Genomic DNA, 27,808 nt, shown 5'->3' with positions numbered 1-27,808 from the left:
TGAACCGCTTTGGTAGAGGCCAGAAGGTGATTCAAGCCTCAGGCAAAAGCAAGGGACCCAGGTGACACTGACGATTCATGGACCTAGATCTACCCCCTACCTCTTTCCCACCTGCCCCCCTTCTCGAAGGGAATCAGGCACGTAAGAGAAAGCAAACACTCCTCGTGACGCTCACAATAAAACCAAGTCCACACGTCTGTTTCTGCCATTTGGAAAGAGCCGCACTGCACAGAGGGCTGCGTGTGCCAACTTCGGGGGGGGGGGGCTGGAGGTCTCCCAGAATTACAACAGAGGCAACGCAGATCAGTTCCCCTGGAGAATAAGGCTGCCTTGGAGGGTGGACTCTATGGCATGATACCCCGCTGAAGTCTCGCCCCTCCCCAAACCCCACCGTCCCCCAGGTTCCATCCGCCAAATCTCCAGGAATGTCCCAACCTGAAGTTGGCAACTCCAATTCCAGCAGACTCCAAACAAGCAGGCCCATTTCCATCCTCATGCAGTTGACTGATTTGAGACTGGCAGAGAGCTGCCACGCGACGGTGGGGTTGGTGTGTGAGAGCTGCAGATCATCTTTGGCAAGAGAGCGGGGGGGGGGCAATGGGGAAGCGTGACCCCCAGTAGCACACTCCTCAGCCATTTGCGCCCGCTTCCAGGGCTGGATTCCAGGCTGCGGTGGGGAGCGAGACCTTCCAGCGGCCCCATAAACCAAGCACCGGCAACATGAAGCCCAGGGCCGCACGCCCCATTAGCAGAGCCCCCTCAGCGGAACACTACAGCCTCCTAATTAATTTCCCACCATTTGTCTTCCAGGGGGCTTCCTCCACAATCCCGCGGTTGTTGTTTTTAGGGTTTGTCTGGAGGGCAGGGCGGAGGAGGAGGGTCCTTCCATCTGGTGGAAGGGGAGAGGAAAGCCAGCAAGGATTAACCGCCCAGGGCAGAAAGCAAGCCGCAAGTGGGGACGGGGGATTTGCCCCAGGAGATCTCTTCCAGGGGGCTGTTGCCCAAGTGAAGGGCTGCCCCCCCCCGAACCTATATTTAAAGGGGGACATGATGGCTCTCTTTAAATCTTTGAAAGGCTGTCATTGGGAGGAGGGCGAGGAGCTGTTCCAGTCGGCAGCAGAGGAGAGGACCCGAAGCAACGGGTTTAAATCACTTGCAGAAAGGTAAAAAGGTAAAGGTTTCCCTTGCTCGAAAGCCAGTCGAATCCGACTCTAGGGTTGTGGCGCTCATCTCCGTTTCAAAGCCGAAGAGCCAGCGCTGTCTGAAGACGTTTCCGTGGTCACGTGGCCGGCGTGACTAAACACCAAGGTGCACGGAACTCTGTTACCTTCCCACTGAAGTGGTACCTATTTATCTAAAAGGTATCGAAAAGGTATGCAGAAAGGTATCTGCTGGATATCAGGAAACACTTCTTCATGGTCAGAGTGGTTCAGAGGTGGAACCAGCTGGCTAGGGAGGTGGTGAGCTCCCCTTCACAGACAGCTCTCAAAAAGAGGCTGGACGAATATTTGTCAGAGATGCTCTAGGCTGGTCCTGCACTGGGCAGGGGGTTGGACTAGATGGGTCTGTACGGCCCCTTCCCCCTCTGTGTGATTCTATGATTCTCTGTGGCATCACTCCAGACAAAGCAGGCTATTTTTTCCCACACTGCCTGAGGCTGCTGGTGGTGATGGGTTTTTATCTTTGCAGGGGCATAGAGAAGGTTCTTCCCATCGGGGTATTTCACCCAGCCCTCTCCTTCTGCAGGACGTTGCGTGTGTGTGTGTGCATCTACGGGGGGGGGGGAGCCCCTGGAGAACATCTGGTTGGGACATCCCACCCACCCCTTGTCCTGAGGCCCTCTCATCACAAAGCGGGATGCCGAAAGCCTTGAAGGATTTCTGGGGCCCCTACCAATGCTCCCTCTAAGGTGTGGAGAGTATTGTGAGCAAAAATCCTACTTTGTGAGCTACTGGCATTAAAGCTGGATGGCCTTGGGCAAGCCGTAGTTCTGGCCAGAGCTGTTCTTGGAAAAGAGCCGTTTCTGTCAAGAGCTCTCTCAGCCCCACCGACCTCACAGGAGGGTGTCTGTTGTGGGGAGGGTAGTGAAGGGCCATGGGGTATCAATCCAATCTCTTCTTCTTCTTCTTTTACCTCACAGGGTGTCTGTTGTGGGGAGGGGAAGGGAAAGGAGTTTGTAAGCCGCTCTGAGACACCTTTGGGTAGTGAAGGGCCATGGGGTATCAATCCAATCTCTTCTTCTTCTTCTTTTACCTCACAGGGTGTCTGTTGTGGGGAGGGGAAGGGAAAGGAGATTGTAAGCCGCTCTGAGACACAGCATTGGGTAGTGAAGGGCGGGGTATCAATCCAATCTCTTCTTCTTCTTCTTCTTCTTCTTTTACCTCACAGGGTATCTGTTGTAGGGAGGGGAAGGGAAAAGGAGTTTGTAAGCCGCTCTGAGACACCTTCGGGTAGTGAAGGGCGGGGTATAAATCCAATCTCCTCCTCCTCCTCCTCCTCCTCCTCCCCCTCTTCTTCTTCTTCTTCTTCGTAAGCTACTGGCATTAAAGTTGTGCAGTGAGCGATTTGGCTACCGCATACATTATTTTGCTCTGGAACCATCCTTCCTGAGCGAAGGCAAAAATGTGTGAGCCGGAGGCTAAAAAACTGTGAGCTGGCTCATACTAACTCGGCTTAGAGGGAAAACTGCCCCCTACCACATCCTGAGATCCCCACAGAGGTCACTGTACTGCCAACTGGCTTGTCCTCACTCCACCGGGAGCTCTAAATCCCCTTCCTGACCCACTCCCAGACGAGCACAGGGCTTACGATGATCCAACAGTGGAGAGCAAAAGACCGCTCTGCACGGACTCCGGAGTACTATTTATTGCCCTGTTGCTCTGTGGCGCCAGAACTAAGGCCTGAGGCCGGGATCTGCCCAGGCAGAACATCACCTGGCCAGCCTCAGAACCTGTTTCCCAGCATGGTGAGCCCTCTTTGCCAGAACGACGTTCAAGTCCAGCCAGGGGTCATTTCGTAGAAAAAGAGGTGCAGGAACTCATTAGCATAACTCATTAGCATCACATATTTGCATATGCCACACCCCCTAACATCACTGGAAGTGTGTCAGAAGGCAACACCCACCGTTCAGGCTCCACTGGACTGTTTTGGATTGCTAGCTATTGGGAGGGGGGAGACGTGCAGATCTGTCCTCGCAGAGGAGGGAGAGCTTGTACCTGAATAAAACTTGGTCTTAAAGGTGCCACTGGACTGTTTTGGACCGGGGGGCCGGGAGGGGCTCTGCAACTTACCTGGCTGCTTCTTGCTCTGACTGAGGGCTGCTGGGAGCATGGGGTGGGGCTTGTTGCATGTGCCCACCCCCTGGGCTCTTTACTGCCGGAGCTCCGCTCCTGTGCGCTCCCACAGGAAACAACCCCTGCCGACTTCTACAGACCCAGTGGAAGGGAGCGTTACGTGCCCGCGTGGGGTTTCCAAGCCCCCGGGGGCTGCCATACCTCCCCCACACCAGACCAGTGAGCTGCTTGGTTGGAATAACGCTTTTAAAAAAATCATTTTCTAATTTTCCATCTGTAGCCGCTTGGCAGCAAAACACCAGATTGTTCCTCGGGCCCCTGCCAGAGGACTCAGCATCCTGGGGCATCCCTCCTGCTCAAAACACTGCTCGTTTTCTTGCTTTCCTCCACCAAGCAGCGTTACTGCCAAAGCATAATGTGTAACAGAACAGCAGGAGCCCAAGTCCAGGGTGAGACATTCAAGTCAGCAACCTCAAAAACTGGGAGGAAGGGGGTGGGGCCGCAGGGAGAACCGTCCAAACAAACGAAAGCCGAGAAGTTCCCTGAAATGCTCCGACTCCTGTTCAGAAGCATGAGTCAGAGACCAAACCTTCCATATGTGGAGCGAGATTTTGGTATTGCCAGGCCCCGGTGGCCTCAGGGTTCATCCCACCACCAAAAGAGCCAGGACACAATCACACCGAGGCTACTTCACTGCGCTAATTTACTAGAGAAAGTACGCGCTTCCGTGTAAACCGTGGACCACCAAAAAGACAGATCAGTGGGTTCTAGATCAACTCGAGCCTGAACAAATCAAGCATCGTGTCCAGATCACGGGAGGTGGTAGTTCCGCTCTGTTCTGCTATGGCCAGGCCTCACCTGGAGTCCTGTGTCCAGTTTTGGGCATCGCATTTTAGGAAAGGTGTTGACAAGCTCGAGCGTGCCCAGAAGAGGGCAACCAGGATGGTGAGAGGGTTGGAATCCAAGTCTTAGGAGGAAAGCCTTCTCTAAGCCTTCTCTTTCCCAGGCTAAACAGACCCAACTCTTTCAGCCTTTCCTCATAAGACTTGGACTCCAACCCTCTCACCATCCTGGTTGCCCTCTTCTGGGCACGCTCGAGCTTGTCAACACCCTTCCTAAAATGGGGTGCCCAAAACTGGACACAGGACTCCAGGTGAGGCCTGACCAGAGCAGAATAGAGCGGAACGACCACCTCCCGCGATCTAGACACAATGCTTCTGTTAGTGCATCATAAGACTGAATTTGCTTTCGTTGCAGCCACATCGCACTGCAGGCTCATGTTTAGCTTGTGGTCCACCAGAACACCCAGATCCCTTTCACATGTGCTGCTGTCAAGCCAAGTCCCTCCCATTCTATATCTGTGCCTTTGATTTTTTTGTACCTAAGTGTAGGACTTTGCACTTCTCTCTATTGAGATTCATTTTATTTGCCTCAGCCCACTGTTCCAGCCTATCTAGATCAGCCCTCTGTTCCAGCCAATCTTTCTCTCCTCTTCCTCCCTGCAAAATTCCCACATTCTAATTTCTCCCATTCTTTGCAACAGTGGGGGGGGGGATCTGTCCAGCAACTAGTAGCTTTGTGGTCGTAACCAGAAGAAGGGGATGAAAGGCTTCAGTGGTGGCACAGTGGTATATCCCACTGTCTTAACATCCGAACTGTGTCAGTTCGAGCCCCACGCTGGTGTGAGCAGCCAGCCTGTTGTCCCCAGCTCATCGTCCACCCAGCGATTTGAAAGCTTCGGCGAGTAGATAAAATGGGAACAACTCCTTAGAGAGGGTGGGCACGCCAATCTCCCTTGTGGGAGGGTGTTAGCTGACGGTCGGACATCCTGGTCGAGGTTCCGAAAAGTGAAATAACTTCTCGGCTACGAAAGAATCCCTGCAGTGGATGTTCCGGCCAGGCAGTGGCAGTGTGGCGATTGACATATAGGTCCTGAAGCCTGGCCAACAAGCAGCCGTGCGGATAACGACGGAGCCAAGCCAGAAGACGTCTACACCGGGCAGTGACGGCGCGTGCAATTAAATGAATATATGTTGTCTTCCCTTTCCCCTACAAACATTGTTAGTCCCTTGTCTATATTGAGTAACTGTACATCGCTTTGAGCCCACTGGGGAAAGCGATTAATAAATGGAAAGTACTATTATTAGTATTATTCAGAGGGGGCAGGAGCTGTTCTGGACATGGGGGGGAACAGGGTAAGGGGGTACAGAGGCACATGCATGCGTGGGCTCTGTCTCGGCACCGCTCCTTCAGCAGCCCAACCTCTTGGTCAAAAGTTGGAATGTAACCTTCTGTAGACAAAGGCCGTGGTACTTTAGGATGCCACTTTCTTGGGGGTCAGCTGCATCTTCTGTGCCATATTCACTGTTCCCTCTAAGCCGAGTTAGGGTGAGCTAGCTCACAGTGTTTTAGCCTCCAGCTCACACATTTTTTTCTTAGCCCAGGAAGGAAGGCTCCAGAGCAAACTAATTTATGCCACAGCCAAATGGCTCACTCACAACTTTAATGCCAGTAGCTCACAAAGTAGAATTTTTGCTCACAAGACTCCACAGCTTAGAGGGTGCACTGGCCGTGTTTGTTCATTTTTCAAAAGCATCTGGTTGGGGTGGCAGAAAATGGAATACTGGACTAGTTATGGGAGCCAAGGCCAGGCAAAAAATTTGGACTTGTGGGCCACCATAGCACCTACTCAGGAAACACAAGAAGGGCTCCTTTCAGCTCCCGTTGCAGGAGCAGCTCCCCGTGGCTCCAACGGAGCTGTCCCTGGTCCTGCACATCTTGAAGGTGACCGTGGTATTTGCCACCTGGTGGCTGCCCCCCAGGCTCCCCACGCCCCGTCTTGACTCTGCCGTCTACCGCCTGGGCCAGCTTTCTGAGTCCCTACCTAGGATCTGCAGTCTCCGTCCCCAGGTGAGAGCCAGTTTGGTGTAGTGGTTAAGTGTGCGGAGTCTAATCTGGGAGAACCGGGTTTGATTCCCCCACTCCTCCACTCGCACCTGCTGGTGTGACCTTGGGTCAGCCACAAGTTATCTCAGAGCTGTCCTCTCAAGGGCAGTTTCTGTCAAGAGCTCTCTCAGCCCCACCTCCCTCCCAGGGTGTCTGTTGTGGGGAGGGGAAGGGAGAGGAGTTTGTAAGCCGCTCTGAGACTCCCTTGGGAAGTGAAGGGCAGGGTAGAAATCCAATCTCGTCTTCTTCTTCTTCTTCTTCTTCAGGTGGAACGGGCCTCTGAGGCCAAAATATTTTGGTCCCTACATGCAAAACTACTGAGAGAGACAGAATCCTGAAGTGGAAATCCTATTCCTCACGGCCTGAACACGATTATGAGTTAATTTTATCTCAGTCCTGATTCAAAATTTGTTAAGGTCACCAGGAACCACGGGATGGGGCCCCGATCCTTCATCCGGGCCACCAGCTGGCCATCCCTGAGGGAAAAGGTCAGGTGGTCACTGAACGAGCGACTTAGCATATTGAAACAGGAACGGTGGCGCAGGCAGTATAACGCCTGCATTAACATCAACTCGAGCACCTGTTCGAGTCCCACCGCGGTCGAGGTGAGCTCTCGACCCTTAAGTCCTAGCTCCCGCCCACCCAGCGGTTCGAAAGCCAAGTAACTACCTATCGGCGAGTAGATAAATGGGTACCCACCCTTAGTAGGGTGGGGGGCACACTCCTCCTCCCATGGAGGTGTGTGTGGAGAAGCGGCGGCGGCAATGGCGATGGCGAGAACGGCGGCTACAGCGGAGCAGCAGCAGCAGACGATTGGAGGAGGAGGAGGAGGTGCAACGCTGAAGGCGGCAAGCGGCGGCAGCAGAGCCAGAAGGGGACTGATCCCTGGTGGCCAGCAATGGAAGAGCAGGGCAGCTGTCGTCGACGGAGGATGGAGGCGCAGTGACGTCATCCGGAGGCGCGCGGAGCCGGAAGGACACAGTCGGGCTGAGGACACCGTCGCTGGCGATCCATCCATCCGCCTGTCTGCCTAAGCACTGGGACATCTCACAGCCGAAAGAAGAAGCCGAGCCGGGAAAAGTGAACGACACCGAGCCTCCACCCAAGAATTGTAAACCGCCCAGAGACCCCTACAGGGTTAGGGCGGTATATCAAGTCGAATGATAAATAAATAAATAAAATAAATAAATTTTGTTGCCTGCACTTGATGCCTAAAGAGAAAGTGTTCCTGTTGGGGGCACCAGCTTGCGGAGGAGCATGATTCGAGTCCCGTAGCTCCTTAAAGGCCAACAAGATTCCCAGGGAGGAGGAGGAGGAAGAAGAAGAAGAGGAAGATGAGGAGGAGGAGATTGGATTTATTGGATTCATACCCCACCCTTCACTACCTGAAGGAGTCTCAGAGCAACTTACAATCCCTTCCCCTTCCCCACAACAGCCTGCTTTTGTGGGGAGGGTGGGGGTGGTGCAAATTAATTAATTAAATAAATAAATAGACAGACACCCTGTGGGGTAGGTGGGGCCGAGAGAGCTCTTTCGAGAACAGCTCTGAGAGAACTTGTGACTGACCCAAGGTCACACCAGCAGCTCCATGCGGAGGCACGGGGAATCAAACCCGGTTCTCCCAGATCAAAATCCACGCTCCTAACCACTGCACCAAACTGGCTCTCCTACACCAAACTGGCTTGCGAGAGTCAAGGGTCCCTTTGTCAAATACTCGTTGACATTTAAGGACTTGAGTCTTGCTCATCTCCTGCACACCGGCATGGCGGCCCACCTGAGACAACCTGCGGGGCTCCACCGTGTTCCTGGCCCAATGCGAGTATCCCTGTTGCCTCCCCAGACTGGGAACTCCTCCAGGCTCTGCTGGGAAGTCTCCCCACCAGCCGCACACCCAAACCGATGCATTCCCGCCATCGTGCCGGCCGGCCTGGGAAAGCAGCCGCCTGCCGTTTTGCCATCTGGCTCCTTTGCCTCATTGGGCCGGCCTGGGAAGCTCGTCAGTTAAGCCGGACCAGATGATTCCAGCCATTAATGAGCCGGGGGGGGGGGAATACTTGGCCAACTAATGTGTTCGGGGCGATGGGGAAACTGTCATGGGTGGGGGGGGGGCGCTTCCTGCAGTGCTCTTTGGGGCAACAAAGTATGCGAGAAGCCCCAAAGGACCCAGCCATCGCCACCTCTTCGGCCGCGCGGCCCAGCCGCTGCCGTCTTGCTCAGCCAGCCCCAAACAGGTATGTTTTTAATACACCAGCCACAGGATTTGTGATGTGTGGGACAAACAAAAAAAGGAGATGGTTTTCCTTATCGGGCCGGAGCCTGTGAGAGAGAACACTCGAACGCACAGCATGAATTATTTCAGCACCTTAAATGAGAGCCTTGGAGCCTCATCCCGTCACAAGTTGGCCAGCTGGGATTTGGATCGGAGTCAGCTTGACTTTTGCAAATGGAATTTAAATGGAGGTGGGGTAGGAGCTCAGAAACACTCCTGTCCTGATTAATGAGGCTGCCGTTGCTTCCCCTCCCCAACTCTGGTGCACCAGAATGGCCCGCGGGGTGTGTGTGTGTGTGGAACGCTCACAGCGAGCTCTGATAATAAGTGCTCCGTCTGCACGGATCCCTATAAACTATCCTTCTCCATATTTAAGCGATTAAAGCTTAACAGATTTTCCAGGATAATCTCCCCTACTTGGCACAGTGATGCAACAAGTTTCCACCCTGCAACTCCAGCTAACTAGCAGGCTAGCAAGTTCTGCCGCCTTTCCGAGGAGCTGGAGCTACAAGACACGGTTCTGGAGGACATCTTCGGCCCTCCGCCTTCCATACTCGGTATCTAGAGGGACAGAGAGGCCATCTCTGTGCAGACGAGAAGGTCATTCTCTCCAAACATATAACTTTTTTCTGTCTGAATCCTCCCTCCCTTCCAGGACTTGGACCGCATTTTGAGCCTGTGCTCACAGCCTGTAGCCATTGGTGGTCTGACAATCCAGAACATGTGGGCTCCCCACCAACAGCCGGCAGGTCATGTCCCCCAATCACCAAACTTTGCTTTTCAAGCATTTGCAGAAGCCTGCTGAATCCCTAAACCACACAAATTATCTTACCTTGTTGCTAGAAATATTTACTTCTGAGGAAGTTTGAATTACGAAACAAAGAGAAAATCCGGAGCCTTCGTTATTGTCTACTTACCAGAATTATTGTCTACTTACCTGCAGTTATCATACGTGTATTAGTATTAAGAATTATTTACCTACTAGGAAAAAGGCCCGTTGTGGAAATAAATACAATGGTCTCTAGAAAGAGGCTCTGTGCGGGTGCCCCGGCCTTGGACACGCAGTGTCAATTTGCTGTGGCGACCTCAGCAGGGTATAATGACACTGAGTCCACCATTTTCTCCAGAGGAACTGATCTCTGCTACCTAAAGAACAGTTTGTAATTTTGAGTGATCTCCAGCCCTCACCTGGAGATTGGCAACAATGTTTCCCCAGAAGGGAATGGTTGGTTTGGAGGGTGGAGTCTATGGCTTTGTGTCTGTCCAAGGTTCCATGCCTCCTGAAACCTCACCCTCTCCAGGCTCTATCCCTCACATCTCCAGGAATTTCCCACCTGGAGTTGGCAACCCTATCTCCTTCCCAGCCAATCATCAACCTACCTTTATTTCCCCCTCTTCAGCTTTCCACCCCCCACACACCTGCAGCCTCTCCCATGCTCTGAAGCCCTGACTGCTATGTCACATTGGCTGTCATACGGGGGCCACCTCAGCAGCATATAAGGACACAGAGCCCACCATTTTCTCCAGGGGAACTGATCTCTGCCATCTGGAAAGCAGTTGGAATTCTGAGTGATCTCCAGCCCTCACCTGGAGATTGGACACATTTTACCTCAGAACAGCAAACTGTTTAGAATGTTAGAGGCCAAAGCCAATCAGGTCGCATATGCAAACGACCTCTGTGTTCCGAGGCAAAGGCCAATGAGGCTGCATATGCAAATAACCTCTGTGTTCTGACTGGCTATGGGGGGGAGAGGAAGAGCAAACTGTTTAGAATGTTGGAGGCAAGACTCAAGCAATGCAGCCAGTGGATAGGGACAGATTCTGAGTGACACACCAGGGCGCCAACCAATTCTGGAGCGTGTGGAATGTTCTAGAGAAGTGCCACCACCATTCGGCTTTTCTATATAAGGGAGATATTGTATATTTATTTGATTTTGTCTAAACTGCACTTAATATATTTTGTATGAACTTTATCTTTATACCTTGTATTAAATGTTGATAGTTGTTCATTTTTGTATTCTATATGACATAGCGTCTCCCTGGCTTTTTGGTCAATTTTCTATGTTACTATTGGCTGGGAGCAATGTTCCCTCTAAGCTGTGGAGTCCTGTGAGCAAAAACTCTACTTTGCGAGCTACTGGCATTGAACTTGTGAGCGAGCGATTGGGCTGCTGCATACATTAGTTTGCTCCGGAGCCCTCCTCCCTGAGCTGAGACAAAAAGGTGCGAGCCGGAGGCTAAAAAACTGTGAGCTGGCTCACACTGACTCAGCTTAGAGGGAACACTGGCTGGGAGGTCTCCTGTATATTGTAAACCTGTAGGTGGGCAGTGTTGTTGGCCCTCCAGAGGCACTGGTTGGCCACTGTGTGTGACAGAATGCTGGATGGACCCTCCCTGGTCTGATCCAGCAGGGCTCTTCTGATGTTCTTAAGTGCGCGGACTCTAATCTGGGAGAACCGGGTTTGATTCCCCACTCCTCCACTTGCACCTGCTGATGTGACCTTGGGTCAGTCACAAGCTCTGGCACAGATGTCCTTGAAAAAGAGGAGTTTGTGTCAGAGCTCTCAGCCCCACCCACCTCACAGGGTGTCTGTTGTGGGGAGGGGAAGGGAAAGGAGTTTGTAAGCCGCTCTGAGACTCCAAGTGAAGGGCGGGGTATAAATCCAATCTCTTCTTCTTCTTCTTCTACATGAGCCAAGATCAGGCCAAGGTCTCATACACGTATGTGTCTGTCTGTGCTGTGGTGCAGCGGTCAGAGGGTCCAACTAGGATCTGGGAGACCCAGGCGCAAAACCACATTCTCTCACGGAAGCTCGCTGGGTGGCCTTGGGACATTCACATGCTCTCAGCCTCACCCACCTCACACGTTGTTGTGAGGATAACACAGAGGACAGGACATAAGCCACTTTGGGCTCCCATGGGGTAGAACAGCAGGGTATAAACGAAGCAGATAAATAAATAAAATAAAATGGTGACTGTTTCGCCACCCAGAGACGACTGCTCCGAAGTCTTACCGGGAAGGCGTAGATGAAGATCCCCAGGAAGAGCAAGACGATGAAGAGGATGAGGATGATCAGGAAGACCCACTTGAACCTCCTCCACAAGATGTACTTCAGAGTCTTGTACGGAGAGGTGAACCACAGGAAAGAGGTCTCCGGGCGCCTGCAACCACAAAGAGCCCTGGGTAGGCTGGGAGCGAGACCCCCGCAAGAGCCTCTGTTTCTCTGGATACATCAGGAAGGCTGAGGTGGACTGAAAGGGGCAGAACCCTCCTTGCCTTCTGTGGGGAAAAGATGCCTGACAAACTCAAGCCCTGGCGAAAACCACCTCGGGCGCTGTGGGAAAGCCGGACAGAAACCTTTGAAATCGACAGAGCCCAGGTCTCCGTCACCATACAGCGGAAATGAACGGGACCCTCCCCTCTGTCTTTCCCCCCAGGTGAATTTCTCCGAAAGGCTCTTTAGCGCCCCCCTAGAGCCATGATCACAGCAGGTAAAACCACGTGGGGCTGAAGAGGAAGTCCGGCGACCCCAGAACAATCGGCAGAAAGAGACCGCCCAGACGGCTTCCTCTCAGCCCTCATCTTCCAAAGTCCCAAGCATGCTCAGGGAGGGTGCAAGAGACCCCCCTCAAGCCAGCCAGTACCCATGAACCCTTCACCACCATCTGCACAAGCAGCAAACGAGAGGCGCTGGGCACACTCAAGACAGGCAGCCTTCCATGAAGATAGCTATGGACGGTTGCTCTGCTGGTCTGCAGTAGACCAACTTGGTGTCGTGGTTAAGTAAAAGGTAAAGGTAAAGGTAAAGGTTCCCTTGCTCGAAAGCCAGTCAAATCCGACTCTAGGGTTGCGGTGCTCATCTCCGTTTCAAAGCCGAAGAGCCAGCGCTGTCCAAAGACGTTTCCGTGGTCATGTGGCCGGCATGACTAAACACCAAGGCACACGGGACGCTGTTACCTTCCCACCGAAGTGGTACCTATTCATCTACTTTCAATTTCTTGCTTTCGAACTGCTAGGTTGGCAGGAGCTGGAACTAGAGACGGGAGCTCACTCCGTCATGAGGCACACTCGGGTCTCGAACTGCTGAACGAACGACCTTCCACAGCCTGCAGTTCAGTGTCTTAACCACTTGAGCCTGGGAGAAACGGGTTTGATTCCCCACTCCTCCACTTGCACCTGGCTGGATGACCTTGGGCAAGCCTAGCTCTGATAAGTTCTGACAAGAGCTGTCCTTGAAAAAGAGCCGTTTTTGTCAGAGCTCTCTCAGCCCCACCGACCTCACAGGGTGTCTGTTGTGGGGAGGGGAAGGGAAAGGAGATTGTCAGCCGCTCCGAGACTCCTTTGGGTAGTGAAGGGCCATGGGGTATAAATCCAATATCTTCTTCTGATTTGTCCAGCAGCACCTTAGAGGCCAACTGGATTTTGGGGATATGAGCTCTTGCGAGTCAGAAGGGAGCTTTGCCTTCCAAGAGCTCATACCCTGAAAATCTGGTTGGTCTCTAAGGTTACGACTGGACTACGGTAATACCAAGGTACTCCTGGAGAGGAGACGACTGAGAGGTGATATGAGAACCATCTTCAAGTACTTGAAGGGCTGTCATGTAGAGGATGGTGTGGAGTTGTTTTCTGTTGCCCCAGAAGGTCGGACCAGAATCAACGGGTTGAAATTAAATCAGAAAAGTTTTCGGCTACACATTAGGAAGAACTTACTGACATTTTTAGCGGTTCCTCGGTGGAACAGGCTTCCTCGGGAGGTGGTGGGCTCTCCTTCTTGGGAGGTTTTCAAACAGAGGCTAGGTGGCCACCTGACAGCAATACCGACTCTGTGAACTTAGGCAGACCACGAGAAGGGAGGGCAGGAAGAGTTGCATTGGTGCTTAGTCCTCGTGGCCAGTGTTCCTTCTAAGCTGAGTTAGTGTGAGCCAGCTCACAGTTTTTTAGCCTCCAGCTCACACATTTTTGTCTCCGCTCAGGAAGGAGGGCTCCAGAGCAAACTAACTGATGCAGCAGCCAAATCGCTCGCTCACAGCTTCCATGCCAGGAGCTCACAAAGTAGGATTTTTGCTCACAAGACTCCACAGCTTAGAGGGAGCATTGCTTGTGGCCCTTTCTGACATGCCCAGGGAAATGCTGATCGCCACTTTGGGGTCAGGAAGCCATTTTTCTCCAGGCCAGTTTGGCCGGGGATCCTGGAGACGGTTTCCTCTTCCCCCCCCTTCTGGGCATGGAGCAGGGGTCACTGGGGGGGGGGAAGTATTTGTGAATTTCCTGCATTGTGCAGGGGGTTGGACTAGATGTCCCTGGAGGCCCCTTCCAACCAATGCTCCCTCTAAGCTGTGGAGTCTTGTGAGCAAAAATTCTACTCTGTGAGCTCCTGGCGTTCAAGTTGCGAGCGAGCGATTTGGCGACTGCATAAATCAGTTGGCTCGGGAGCCGGCCTCCCTGAGCGAAGACAAAAATGTGTGAGCCAGAGGCTAAAAAACTGTGAGCTGGCTCACACTCACTCGCCTTAGAGGGAACACTGCTTCCAACTCTATGGTCCTGTGATTCCCAGACAGGTGACGTTGGCAAACGAAGCCTCCTCTGGAGCTCTGATGCTCCCCCCAGGGCTCGTTTCACCAACTTGTATGTATTTGCTCACGGCTAGATGGAGAGTACCAGGAGCTGCGGTGGCTCAAGTGGTTAAAGACGCTGAACTGCAGGCTGTGGAAGGTCGGTAGTTCAGCAGTTCGAGACCCAAGTGTGCCGCATGACGGGGTGAGCTCCCGTCTCTAGTTCCAGCTCCTGTCAACCTAGCAGTTCGAAAGCAAGAAATTGCAAGGAGATAAATAGGTACCACTTCGGTGGGAAGGTCACAGCGTTCCCTGCGCCTTGGTGTTTAGTCATGCCGGCCACATGACCACGGAAACGTCTTCGGACAGCGCTGGCTCTTCGGCTTGGAAACGGAGATGAGCACCGCAAGCCTAGAGTCGGACTCGACTGGCTTTCGAGCAGGGGAACCTTTACCTTTACCTAGATGGAGAGTGCAGATGGGCAAACTGGGGCCAACGTGACATGCCGGGGCCACGGGATATCCTCTTACTTGGGGTCTTCCAGCTTCGGGTTCATGTTGGGCTCGTCCCGACCCAGCCCGGCCGGCCTCTCGTCCTGTTCCTGCTCGTTGACTATCTCCAGGGTCATCTCCAGTTTCCCCTGACAAAGACAGAAGGGCGTGAAACGCGGGGGAGGAGGGGGACAGAGGGGCAAATACCAAGAGCCGCTAACGAGGTTCTCGACTTTTGTGGCGCCACTAGAGGTGATGTGCAGGCTCAGAAGAGACAAACCACACTGTCAGTCCGCAAGCTTGGAAGGCTTGGAGTCCAAGTCTTAGGAGGAAAGGCTGAAAGAGTTGGGTCTGTTTAGCCTGGGAAAGAGAAGGCTTAGAGGGGACATGATTGCCATCTTCAAGTATCTGAAGGTCTGTCATGTAGAAGATGGAGCGGATCTAGTCTCTCTTGCTCCGGATCGCAAGAGGGGTGTGCCATTGCCTGGCTCTGCGCAGGAACCCTGGGGTTCTTTGTGAGTCTCCCATCCAAATGCTAACCCCGCTTAGCTTCCAAGACCTGACAAGATCCAGATGACCTGAGCCATCCAAGTCAGGACAATAAGTACGCACCATCAAATCAAAGCCAACTTGTGGCGACCCCTTAAGGTTTTCAAGACAAGAGACGTTCAGAGGTGGTTTCCCCTTGCCTCGCTCTGCATAGCAACCCTGGACTTCCCTGGTGGTCTCCAATTCAAGTAATGACCAGCAGTGTTCCCTCTAAGTGTGAGCCAGCTCACAGTTTTTTAGCCTCTGGCTCACACATTTTTGTCTCAGCTCAGGAAGGAGGGCTCCAGAGCAAACTGATTCATGCAGTAGCCCAAACGCTTGCTCACAACTTTAATGCTAGTAGTTCACAAAGTAGAATTTTTGCTCACAAGACTCTACAGCTTAGAGGGAACATTGATGACCAGGATCGATCTTGCTGAGTGTCTGGGTTCTGATGAGGTCAGGCCAGCCGGGGCCATCCAGGGGAGGGGCCCCTCGGGATCACGTGTCCCTTTTTCTGGGGTGTGGGTTTTGAGCCACAACACAGGAGATGTTTCTCCCTGCCGCCATCCCCCCCCGACTTTAAGCAGTCACCCGATGCCCATGGGATTTGCACTCCTGGGGCCCATGCACTCGGGCACGGACAGGGTGTTTTAGAGAGTAATAAGTGCAGAATTCCTTTCATCTGTTGGAAGCCACTGACCCCACAAGAAAAAGTGAGGGGCGATTCTTTCTGAGTACACCTTTTGGGGGATGGATGAAGTGACATCGTGGCCGGATCTGGCCACCCCCTTCTCTGTGGCCAAGGTAGGGATGCCAGGTCTGGGTTGGAAACTACCTGGAGACTTTGGGGGTGGAGCCGGGAGAGGGCGGGGCTTGGGGAGGGCTCGGCATGGTCCAATGATACCATGAGTCCACCCTCCAAAGCAGTCATTTTCTCCAGGGGAGCTGATCTCTGGGGATCAGTTGTCAAAGCGGAAGATCCCCAGGCCCCACCGGGAGGCTGGCAACCCTAGGCCAAGGGCTTTGCCTCCAGACACTCACCGCAATGACCTTCTCCTCCCCCTCCTCTGCCACGCACGGCCACCAGCCCTTCACCGTCTTCTGCTCAAAGAGAGAGACGAGTCTCGCCGGGTCGTCCAGCATGTCCAGGGAGCATTTCTCGGCAGTCTTGGCGGGCTTCAGCATGCCGTTGAGATCCAGCTGGATGGAGCCTGCAGAGAGCGAAATGTGGAGGGCAAAGAAAGCAGGCTGACTGGGTGCGGGCAAGCAGGGTCGGCCTGTTGGGCGAACCTGTGTACAGTCAAGGCCAAGGGACACAAAGGGGAGGTGGGTGTTTTGGGGCAGCGATCCATGTTGTGGTTGTTCAGTTGCACAGTTGAGTCTGACTCTCTGCGACCCCACGGACCACCTCACTCCAGGCCCTCCTGTCTTCCGCCGTGCTTGGAGTTGGCTGAATTTCACGTTCGTTGCTTCGATAACACTGTCTGACCATCTCATCTTCTGCAGCCCCCTTCTCCTTTTCCCTATCTTTATGTGAAGGCCGAGCGCCGAAGAATAGATGCTTTTGAACGATGGTGCTGGAGAAGACTCTTGAGAGTCCCTTCGACTGCAAGGAGATCAAATCAGTCAATCCTAAAAGAAATCAACGCTGACTGTTCCCTGGAAGGCCAGATACTGAAACTGAAGCTCAAATACTTTGGCCACCCAATGAGATGGGAGCACTCACTGGAGGAGAAGACCCTGATGCTGGGAAAGATTGAAGGTCAAAGAAGAAGGGGACGGCCAAGGATGAGATGGTTAGACAGTGTCATCGATGCAACGAACATGAAATTGAGCAGACTTCAGAGGACGGCGGAAGACAGGAAGGCCTGGCGTGATCTGGTCCATGGGGTCACGAAGAGTCGGACTCGACTGTGCGACTGAACAACAACAAAAATGTGAATTCATATTTATTATTTTATTATTTATTAATTTGATTGATACCCCGCCCTCCCTGCGAGCAGGCTCAGGGCGGCTGAAGGTAAATTTGCATAGCGTGTCCCCCCCCCTTCCTCCCACAGGTAGTGGAGGAAAGTGCCCTCAAGTTGCCGCTGACTCCACAGGGTTTTCAAGGCAAGAGAGGAACAAAGGTGGCTTGCCAGTGCCTGCCTCCACACAGTGACCCTTGGCATCATAGAATCACAGAGTTGGAAGGGACCTCCAGGGTCATCTAGTCCAACCCCCTGCACAATGCGGAAATTCACAAATACCTCCCCCTCCACACCCGCAGTGACCCCCGTTCCACGCCCAGAAGATAACGAAAAACCTCCAGGATCTCCAACCAACTGGCCTGGAGAAAAAATTGCTCCCTGACCCCAAAATTGCTCCGTTAGATATGCATATGGAGCAGAGGTCCATCAGTGGCTATTAGCCACAAGCAGGGTTCCCTCTAAGCTGAGTTAGTGTGAGATAGCTCACAGTTTTTTAGCCTCCAGCTCACACATTTTTGTCTTAGCTCAGGAAGGAGGGCTCCAGAGCAAACTAATTTATGCAGCAGCCAAATCACTTGCTCACAACTTTAATGCCAGGAACTTTCAGAGTAGAATGTTTGCTCACAAGACTCCACAGCTTAAAGGGAGCATTGGCCACAAGGTATAGATAGGGGCTCTGGGGCAAGTGATGCTCTGTCTTCTTGGTGCTTGGGGGGGGCAACAGTAGGAGGGCTTCTAGTGTCCTGGCCCCACTGCTGGACCTCCTCATGGCACCTGGTATTTCTGGCCACTGTGTGACACAGAGTGTTGGACCAGATGGGCCTTTGGCCTGACCCAACATGGGCTTCTCTTATGTTCTTATGTTAAGTGGTGATCAGCATTTCCCTGGGCGTGGAAGAAAGGGCCACGAGAACTGAGCACTGAGGCAGCCCTTCCTGCCCTCCCTCTCAGGATCCACCTGAATCCGCAGAATCTGCATTGCTGTCAGAGAGGGCCATCTAGCCTCTGTTTGGAAACCTCCCAAAGAGGAGAGCTCGCCACCTCCCGAGGAAGCCTGTGCCCCTGAGGTACATTCTTGGCGGTCTCCCATCCAAGTTGTGAGCAGGGCTGGCCCTGCTTAGCTTCCGAGATCTGACGAGATCGGGCCGGCCCGGGCCACCCAGGTCAAGGCATTCTGACCCCCCCCCCCCACTGATACAAGGCTTTATGAAGTAGTGATTCCAGATGCTGGGCTTGATGTTTGGTGTGGTGGTTTGGTGTGGTGGTTAGGAGCGCGGACTCTGATCTGGGAGCACCGGGTTTGAATCCCTACTCCCACCACACGCAGCTGCTGGTGTGACCTTGGGTCACTCACAAGTTCTCTCAGAGCTGTTCTCTCAAAAGCAGTCCTCGAGAGAGCTCTCTCAGCCCCGCCCGCCTCACAGGGTGTCTGTTGTGGGGAAGGGGAGGGAAAGGAGACTGTAAGCTGCTCTGAGACTCCGGGTAGTGAGGGGTGGGGTACAAATCCAATCTTCTCTTCTTCTTCTATTTTCTTCTATGTTTTATTTATTTATTCATTTATTTATTTAGTTCGATTTCTATCCCACCTTGCCTGACAAGCAGGCTCAAGGCGGCGTACAATAATAATTTACAATAAAAAGCAGATAAAATTCTAACAATAAAATATAAAGTGCAGATTAAATACAAACGATAAAGTGCAGATGGCAGTCGTTGTCGTTGGCCCCCTTTGACTAGACCAGTATCCCAAAGAAAGTGCCAGTAATAGATGTTCAGTAGCTCGTTAGCTCGTTCAGTGGTGGCTCCTAATCGAAGGCCTGGTGGAAGAGCTCCGTTTTACGAGCCCTGTGGAACTGTAGAAGGTCCTGCAGGGCCCTGATGTCCTCCGGGAGCTCGTTCCACCAGTGTGGAGCCACCACTGGGAAGGCCCTAGATCTGGTGATAGCCAGTCTGGCGTCCTTGGAGGTGTTTGTAAACCACCCTGAGCTCCATAGGGAAGAAAGGCAGCCAATAGTTTTTTTAAAATAAATTGATGTATAAAAAGAAACAGGCTGGCAAATAGATCTCGTCAGTCTCCTAGTACTCCTAGTATCTGAGGAAGTGAGCGGTGACGCACGAAAGCTCGTATACCCTGCCGCAAATTTTGTAAGTCCTTAAGGTGCTCCTGGACTCTGACTCTTTTCTGCTGCCAGGAGCTACCTGTTCATTGTTCATGGCTTCAATGAAAAAGAAAAACCAACTTTCAGAAATGTCATTCAGGTCACTGCTCGCCACGGGTGACCGAAATTGCTGTATAATTTGTGGGCAAGAAGAGCCGTACAAGGCTCGCTTTGGGACTCTTGGTGCCGCCCTAGTCAAAACAGAGGGCAGGGTTAGGTCCGAGTGGGGGCAGAGCCTCTGCTTTTCTTGCAGGCAGTCCCAAGTTCACTTCGCAGCCCCGCCAGGTTAAACAGTTTTGGTCGGCAGAGCTTGGAAAGGCCTCCGGTGTGAGGCACGCAGACCACAGAGAAGAACATTCAGTTCATCTTCCTAACGTGCCTGTGTGAGCTTAAGCAGAAGCTGCTTCATGGGTGAGTGCCAACAGGACGGAGGCCACCCAGAGAGCAGTCGGCAGTAACCGCAAACAGGGCAAGAGGGGCAGCACAGAGGTCATAGGGCAGGTCCGTAGCCAGGATTCTGAGGCTTGTGAGGCAATTTTTTTTCCCTGGATGGGGCAGTGCAGAAAGAAAAGCCATGTAGCCAATAGAAAGCTGTTACCGGGAGAGATCTCTGAATTGCAAGCTGTCAGCCCCCTTGAGATGACAGTTCTCAGCTGCTGCAAGTTAATCACTTCTGCCAGCCTAAGCAACAATTCTGAAAACAATCCGGCAGGTGGGGGTGGTGATGACTTCTATAGTCAAGAAAGCTAACACTTAGGCAAAAAAAACCCCTCTCTTAAAGGAGACCAGTTTCTTGACACAGAGTTAGAAGAAATCCTAGAGGTCACCTACTCCAACCCCCTTGCTCAATGTAACTCAACTACAGCACCCCACTCGACTTAAAGGAGTGCACGCCTTTTAGAAAATGTTTTAAAATGATTGAAAAAAGCATTTACAGGAGAAACTCTTGTGGGGCTGTGCCTTTAAGAAAGGGGGCAGAACCCCCCCCCAAAGCCCCATGGTAGTTACGGGCCTGTCATAGGATGACCTGCTGGACGTGCCTCCCATGGGCAGCCTTAGCACACACACTAAACAAAACTGTACATCACTTAGCAAGGGTGTGTATGTGTGTATGTGTACTGGAGCCGTTCTTTCTGGGGAAGACTGTCTGAAATGAAGCTCCAGGACCACTAGGCAAACAGAAATTTCACAGGCCTGTAATTCTAGATGGCATACACCCATGGGTGCTTGAAGAAATCAAATATAAAGTTGTTGATTTGTTATTCATTACATCAGGGGTTCCCAATCTTTTTGAGCCTGCGGGCGCCTCTGGAATTCCAAGACGGAGTGGTGGGCACAACCACAAAATGGCTGCAACAGCGGGTGGGGCGAACCACAACATTTATATTTAACTCTGATAGTAACTCTTTAACGTTTCAGGCAGAAGCTCCATCTAACAGGATGCTTTTAACCCATGTAGCCAATCAGAAGCACCGCTAGGCGACAAGCCCTGCCTAACCCCACCCAATTGCTATAAGCACTTGGCGGGCTCCAGAAAAGGCAGACGTTGGGGACCCCTGCATCACATGTAACTTTTCACTAGAACTGGCCTCAGCGATGGAAAACTGGAAAGCGGCAAACGCTGCGTAAGAATAACTCCAACTCCAGAAATTCTGCAGCAGACAACACTATTGGAGCTGGAGGGGGAACATCTGCAACAAGACGTGAAGAAGCTCTCCACTCACCCAGGTAGTCATCAAAGGAAAACTTGTCGTTGTCCCACACCTGGAGGACCAGTCGGGGCGCCACTTTGTTCTCCGTCTTGTCCAAACTCCAGAAATGCTCCTTTGTCGACACATAGAAGGGAACAGAGGAAATGCTCGAAGGGGGGAGCCGGTATGTGCCGATCTTTGCTGCCCCATCTGTCCCCTGAGCTCCTTCAAGACTGAAGGCGGAGGCACATTCTGTTATGTCAGAAACCGGGGAAACGGGACCTCAACAGAGCACCTCTCCTCATCTCCTTTATGCTCCAAGCCAAACAACGGGGAATGAGGACATGGCGAGGTGGGCGGGGGGGGGGGGGTGGCGTCCAGAAGGTGGCTCAGCCTGGCAAATCTGAAGAGGAAATCCAGCCTACCTATGAATTGGGGCCCGTTTCCGAGATCTCTGGGGCCGACAGCCTCACAGTGTGAACAAAAGAACATAAGAGAAGCCATGTTGGATCAGGCCAATGGCCCATCCAGTCCAACACTCCGAGCCACACAATGGCCAAAGGCCAGGGAACATCAGGAGGCCCACCAGTGAAGCCAGAACTCCAGAAGCCCTCCCACTCTTGCCCCCCAAGCACCAAGTATACAGAGCATCACTGCTCCACACATAAGAACATAAGAGAAGCCAATGTTGGATCAGGCCAATGGCCCATCTAGTCCAACACTCTGTGTCACACAGTGGCCAGAAATACCACGTGCCATCAGGTCCAGCAGCGGGGCCAGGACACTAGAAGCCCTCCCACTGTGGTCCCCCAAGCACCAAGGATACAGAGCATCACTTGCCCCAGACATAAGAACATAAGATAAGCCAATGTTGGATCAGGCCAGTGGCCCACCCAGTCCAACGCTCTGTGCCACACAGTGGCCAAAACCCAGCTGCCATCAGGAGGTCCCCCAGCAGGGCCAAAACTCCAGAAGCCCTCCCACTGTGGCTCCCCAAGCACCAAGAAGACAGAGCATCAATGCCCCAGACAGAATGTTCCATCTATACCTTGTGGTCAGTGTTCCCTCTAAGCTGAGTGAGTGTGAGCTTACTCATAATTTTTTAGCCTCCGGCTCACACATTTTTGCCTTCGCTCAGGAAGGATGGCTTCAGAGCAAACTAATTTATGCAGCAGCCAAATGGCTCGCTCACAACTTTAATGCCAGGAGCTCACAAAGTAGAATTTTTGCTCACAAGACTCCACAGCTTAGAGGGAGCATTGCTTGTGGCTCACAGCCACTGGTGGACTTCTGCTCCATACATTCCCGCAATCCCCTCTTTAAGCCTTCTGAGCTTGTAGTCACCACCACCACTTCCTGTGGCCGTGGATTCCTTATGTTAATCACTCTTTGGCCCCACTGCTGGACCTCCTGATGGCACTTGGTATTTTTGGCCACTATGTGACAGAGTGTTGGACTGGATGGGCCATTGGCCTGATCCAACATTGGCTTCTCTTACGTTCTTATAGGAACTCTCTGTCTGGGCAAGGGATGCTCTGTATTCTTGGTGCTTTGGGGGGCAACAGTGGGAGGGCTTCTGGTGTCCTGGCCCCACTGGTGGACCTCCTGATGGCACTTGGTATTTTTGACCACTGTGTGACAGAGTGTTGGACTGGATGGGCCATTGGCCTGATCCAACATTGGTTTCTCTTTTAGGCTCTTACAAGAAGGGGGACCCGTGATACTCGTGGGGGGGGAGAAGCTCCCCCCCATACCCAGCACCCACGGCGAGGCCCGCGCCCCTCCAAGCCTTTTCCCTCCTCCCCCCCAGCACCGGCGGCGAGGCCTGAACTTAGCCCGCTAAGCTTTCTCCCTCCCCCCCCCCAGCAGCGGCAAGGCCTGAGCTCAGCCCACCAAACTTTCTCCCTTTTCCCTGGGCGGCGGCGAGGGCTGAGCTGCTTACAGCCGCTGACCGGCCAAGCCTTCTCCCGCCCCCGCCACCTCCCTGGCAGTGGTGGTGAAGCCGTTCTCAGAGCTCTTTTACTTTGGGGGGATTTAAATACCCCCCCTATATTTTTTTTACAGTTTTCAGATTTTTCTGCACCTCTGGGGATTGCCCCAAACGTGCAGGGAAATCTCCCTGCCCCCCAAGTGCCCCCGACGTGCGGATTTAGATATCCGCACGGAGGGGGCATGTTGGGAATTAGATATATAGATGTTAAGATGAGTGTGAGTGGAAGAGCCTGCTCATCTGCCGCCCTTGCCTTTCCCCAGCCCAGAGGATGTCTCGAGTGCGTCAGATCTGAGTCCAGCAGCAACTTAGAGACCAACAAGACTTTTGGGGGGATATGCTTTCGAGAGTAATGCAAAGGGAACTTTTGACTCTGGAGAGTTCGTCCCCCCCGAAAAAAAATTTTTTTGCTGCTCTCTGGGGTGCTCCTGGAATCAAATCGAGCCGCCCTCCAGAACTTTCTTCATGTGAACCAGATGCTCCGCCCAACGTGTGATGGTGCAGGGGGCTCACAATACGTCTTGGCGTAGCTCAAGACCAGAACCCTCCAACGCACAAGGGTTCGAATCCTCACTCGGCCGTGATGCTCGCTGACAGGACTCTGGCCGGTCATCCGGCCTGAGCCCCAGAACCTAGTCGAAACTGCAGCCATAAGACAACAAGAGAACAATGGCTCTGGCCAACACAAGACATAATCCCGTCAGGTGCCATTGTCCAAACTAGTTTCCCGTTAGAGTCAACATTGCCCACTCTTGCAGACCTTCGACCCCAGCACTCATCAGCATATTTTTTGGGACAGACTAGCAGGAGGTGTGCCGAGAGAGGTGGCCAAGCCTAGCCCCCACCCCTCAACCTCCTTATAAAAGAGAGCACTCAGCACCAGCTCTCTCGTCTACTTGCACTCTTGCTCCCTTACCTAATCCCCTCCTACCTGAAGTCTCTGGGTCTTGGTTGCGCAGCCAGAGTCTCATCGTGCACCTGCCGGCTCAGGACATGACCCTTCCCCCGGCATCCCATGGCCCCCCTCATTTTCCTGAGATTCGCTCCATCCAACTCCAGACAGGCAGAGCATCTCCCATCATCGAAACATCCTGCTAATGCGAATGTGCTATGCTCTTCTACCTATATTTCCTAAATGCTGTGTAACTGTGTGCGTGCGTGTGTTACTGTATGCTTGAAATACCTTCAGTAAACACATCCAATTTATACTAACCTCAGTCTCAGCGTCTCTTTGGTGTGTCTGGAGGAAACACAACCCCTGTGTACACAGATGCCTGCCCCCGCAATCGGCTATTGCCCGATTTAAGATCATAACTTCCCATATTTAATAACGATTTAAGGCAATTTGGCTAACACTGGATCTCCCCTATACAAACCCACCACTATGCTTCATTCAGGCTTCCGAGAGCACAAGGCCAAGAAGGTGAGGAGTTCTCATTCAACACAAGAGCATCACCCTCCTAGCTCCTTTCTCTGGCAGCCCACATGTCCACCCGTCTACAGCAATGCTCCCTCTAAGCCAGGGGTGGCCAGGCTGTGGCTCGGGAGCCGCATGTGGCTCTTTCGTACATACCGTGCGGCTCCCAGCAGGGCGGCTGGGGAAGCTGAGTATCATTAGCAGGCAAATCTCACTGGACAAATCAAGATCAATAGCTGCTTTTACCACTTCTGTTCTTCTTTTTGGCGGTCTCATGTCATGTTAATAAAAAGCCAATTTGCGTACTTCTCCCCAGTAAAAGGAGCTGTGGTGGCTCAAGGGGTTAAGACGCTGAACTGCTGGCTGTGGAAGGTCGGTAGTTCAGCAGTTTGAGACCCAAGTGTGCCGCATGACGGAGTGAGCTCCCGTCTCTAGTTCCAGCTCCTGCCAACCTAGCAGTTCGAAAGCAAGAAATTGCAAGTAGATAAATAGGTACCACTTCGGTGGGAAGCTAACGGCGTTCCGTGCGCCTTGGTGTTTAGTCATGCCGGCCACATGACCACAGAAACGTCTTCAGACAGCGCTGGCTCTTCGGCTTGGAAACAGAGATGAGCACTGCAACCCTAGAGTCGGATTCGACTGGCTTTCGAGCAAGGGAACCTTTACCTTTACTTTACCCCAGTAAAATCGTATGATGTTTGTTCATGCCTTGTGGCTCTCAGACATCTGACGTTTATTCTATGTGGCTCTTATGTTAAGCAACTTTGGCCACCCCCTGCTCTAAGCTGTGGAGTCTTGTGAGCAAAAATTCTACTTTGTGAGCTACTAGCATTAAAGTGGTGAGCAGCAGTGTTCCCTCTTTTGAGGACTGCTCTTGAGAGAACAGCTCTGCGAGAACTGTGACTGTCCCAAGGTCAACCAGCAGCTGCAAATGGAGGAGTGGGGAATCAAACCCGGTTCTCCCAGATTAGAGTTTGCGCTCTTAACCGTGACACCAAACTGGCTCTCCCTATGGTTCTACTGGTTAAGATGGGTGACCTTGTGCCCGTCCCATACGCTCAGCCTCACCTACCTCACAGAGTTCTCTTAACTTAGAACATTCGGAGCATTTCAGGGAATGTTCGGATTAATTTAGAACATTCAGAGCATGTTCGGGGAATGTTTGGAGCACTCTTTATACAACCCTACCACAATTCTTGTACTGCATAGGATGTGGGAATCTGAGCCCAACAGAGAAGGGTGAGTTTGTAGATGCAGTGTTCCCCCTAAGCTGAGTTAGTGTGAGCTAGCTCAAAGTTTTTTAGCCTCCGGCTCACACATTTGCATCTCAGCTCAGGGAGGAGGGCTCCAGAGCAGACTAATCGATGCAGTAGCCAAACTGCTCGCTAGCAACTTTAATGCCAGGAGCTCAAAAAGTAGAATTCTTATTTATTTATTTATTTGAATTTGTATCCCACCCTCCGTGAAGGCTCACGGTGGCTAACAGAGGCATAAATGCCAGATTATAACAATAAAAACAGTATAAAATACAATAAAACACATACTACAGTTAAATAAGATCCTTAAAAATAAGTTAAATTATCGGTGCTCACAAGATTCCACAGCTTAGAGGGAGCATTGGTGGGCAGGTGATTTGGCTACGACATAAATTAGTTTGCTCTGGTCTGGAGCCCTCCTTCCTGAGCTAAATCAAAAATGGGTGAGCCGGAGGCTAAAGAACTGTGCGCTAGCTCACACTAACTCAGCTTAGAAGGAGCCCTGGTCTAGGGAATACCCACACTGGGTTTACAAAATGCAGCTTTCCTTAATGGAGGGGGGGGGCACGGCAGGCCGTCCCTCCACATCTGCCACTTGCCCGGAGGCACCGTTCCTGCCCTACCTCTGTGGAGCAGGTGGCTCTGTGGCGATGCAGCCTCTCGGTTTGAACTTCAGACCGGTGGGTTCCCCCGTTTTATAGCCGCAAGTAATGAACCTGGACTTCAAACGGCAGATGGCGAGATCAAAAATCGCCAGAGAGGAATGCGTCTCCCGGATCCAGAGCACAGCTTTTCATTCATTATTCCTACCTTTGCAGGGACCTTTTACAAGCTGTTTATTTTCTGATCCAGCTCTGGCAGACATGTGCGGGGCGGCGGGGGTGGTGGTGGTGGAATCAGTATTGACACAGGGGTGTGGGGGAGCTTGCTCCAAGGCTTACACGGGGAGCCCGGGATTGCTGGAAAGGGACCCCCTCCTCAAATGCTCAGTACCTGGTCCTTGGGAAATGGCCAGCTTAAGACGTGAGTCAACCCCGGGTGGGATTTTATCGGCACAAGTGGATCACCTGAAATACCAAATTCTAGGAAACACGTGAAGCTGCCTTGAATCAGACCCCCGGTCCACCAAGGTCAGCGTTGCCTACTCAGACTGGCAGCTGCTTTCCAGAATTATAGAATCATAGAATGTTAGAGTTGGAAGGGACCTTGCAGGACATCTAGTCCAACCCCCTGCACCCTGCAGGAGCATACCTGAAAGATAGCCCTACAACACACCTGAAAGACAGTCGTCCAGCCTCCGCTTGAAAACGTCCAGCGAAGGAGCCTCCACCACCTCCCGAGGCAGACTGTTCCACTGCTCCACCACTCTTACAGTCAGGAAGTTCCTCCTGATATTTAGCCGGTAACAACTCCCTTGTCATTTCCACCCATTCGATCTAGTCTTGCAATCCGGAGCAAGATAGATCTGCTCCCTCGTCTACATGACAGCCCTTCAAATACTTGAAGACTGCAATCATGTCCCCTCTAAGCCTTCTCTTTCCCAGGCTAAACATACCCAACTCTTTCGGCCTTTCCTCATAAGACTTGGATTCCAACCCTCTCACCATCCTGGTTGCCCTCTTCTGGACACGCTTGAGCTTGTGAGGCCTGACCATAGCAGAATAGAGCAGAACTACCACCTCCCGTGATCTGGACACAATGCTTTTGTTCATGCATCCTCAGGCAGAAGTCTTTCGCATCACCTACTACCTGGTCCTTTTAACTGGAGATGCTGGGGACTGAACCTGGGACCTTCTGCATGCCAAGCAGAGGCTCTGTCATTGAGCCATGATCCTCCCCAATCAAATTCTTAGTCCATCAAGGTTGGTATTGTCTACTCAGACTGGCAGCAGCTCTCCAGGGTCTCAGGTGGAGGTCTTTCCCATCACCCACTGCCTGGCCCTTTTTAACTGGAGATGCCGGGGATTGAAGCTGGGACCTTCTGCATGCCAAGCAGAGGCTCTTCAACTGAGCCACAGCCCCTCTTTACAGCTCTCCAGGGTCTCGGGCGGAGGGTCTTTCCCATCACCTCCTGCCTGGTCCTTTTTAACTGGAGATGCCGGGGATTGAAGCTGGGACCTTCTGCATGCCAAGCAGAGGCTCTTCAACTGAGCCACAGCCCCTCTTTACAGCTCTCCAGGGTCTCGGGCGGAGGGTCTTTCCCATCACCTCCTGCCTGGTCCTTTTTAACTGGAGATGCCGGGGA

The 27,808-nt window shown here is 52.5% G+C and overlaps 1 protein-coding gene across 1 annotated transcript in view; it reads right to left on the bottom strand.

Annotated features, from left to right (window-relative positions):
* The window catches only part of DYSF (dysferlin), a 287,816-nt gene that overhangs the window by 4,598 nt on the left and 255,410 nt on the right, over positions 1 to 27,808 (bottom strand). Inside the window, exons 52-55 of the mRNA XM_015406074.1 lie at positions 20,934 to 21,033; positions 16,125 to 16,294; positions 14,592 to 14,701; positions 11,523 to 11,670 (exon numbers count right to left, since the gene is read on the bottom strand). Of these exons, the coding sequence (XP_015261560.1) occupies positions 11,523 to 11,670; positions 14,592 to 14,701; positions 16,125 to 16,294; positions 20,934 to 21,033 (528 nt within the window). The remainder of the gene's footprint in view (positions 1 to 11,522; positions 11,671 to 14,591; positions 14,702 to 16,124; positions 16,295 to 20,933; positions 21,034 to 27,808) is intronic.

The sequence above is a fragment of the Gekko japonicus genome, unplaced genomic scaffold (genome assembly GCF_001447785.1).
Source record: "Gekko japonicus isolate JY-2015 unplaced genomic scaffold, Gekko_japonicus_V1.1 scaffold561, whole genome shotgun sequence".
NCBI lineage: Eukaryota > Metazoa > Chordata > Lepidosauria > Squamata > Gekkonidae > Gekko > Gekko japonicus.
The sequence above is the reverse complement of the archived record's forward strand: the minus strand, read 5'-3'. Positions and strand labels throughout refer to the sequence as shown.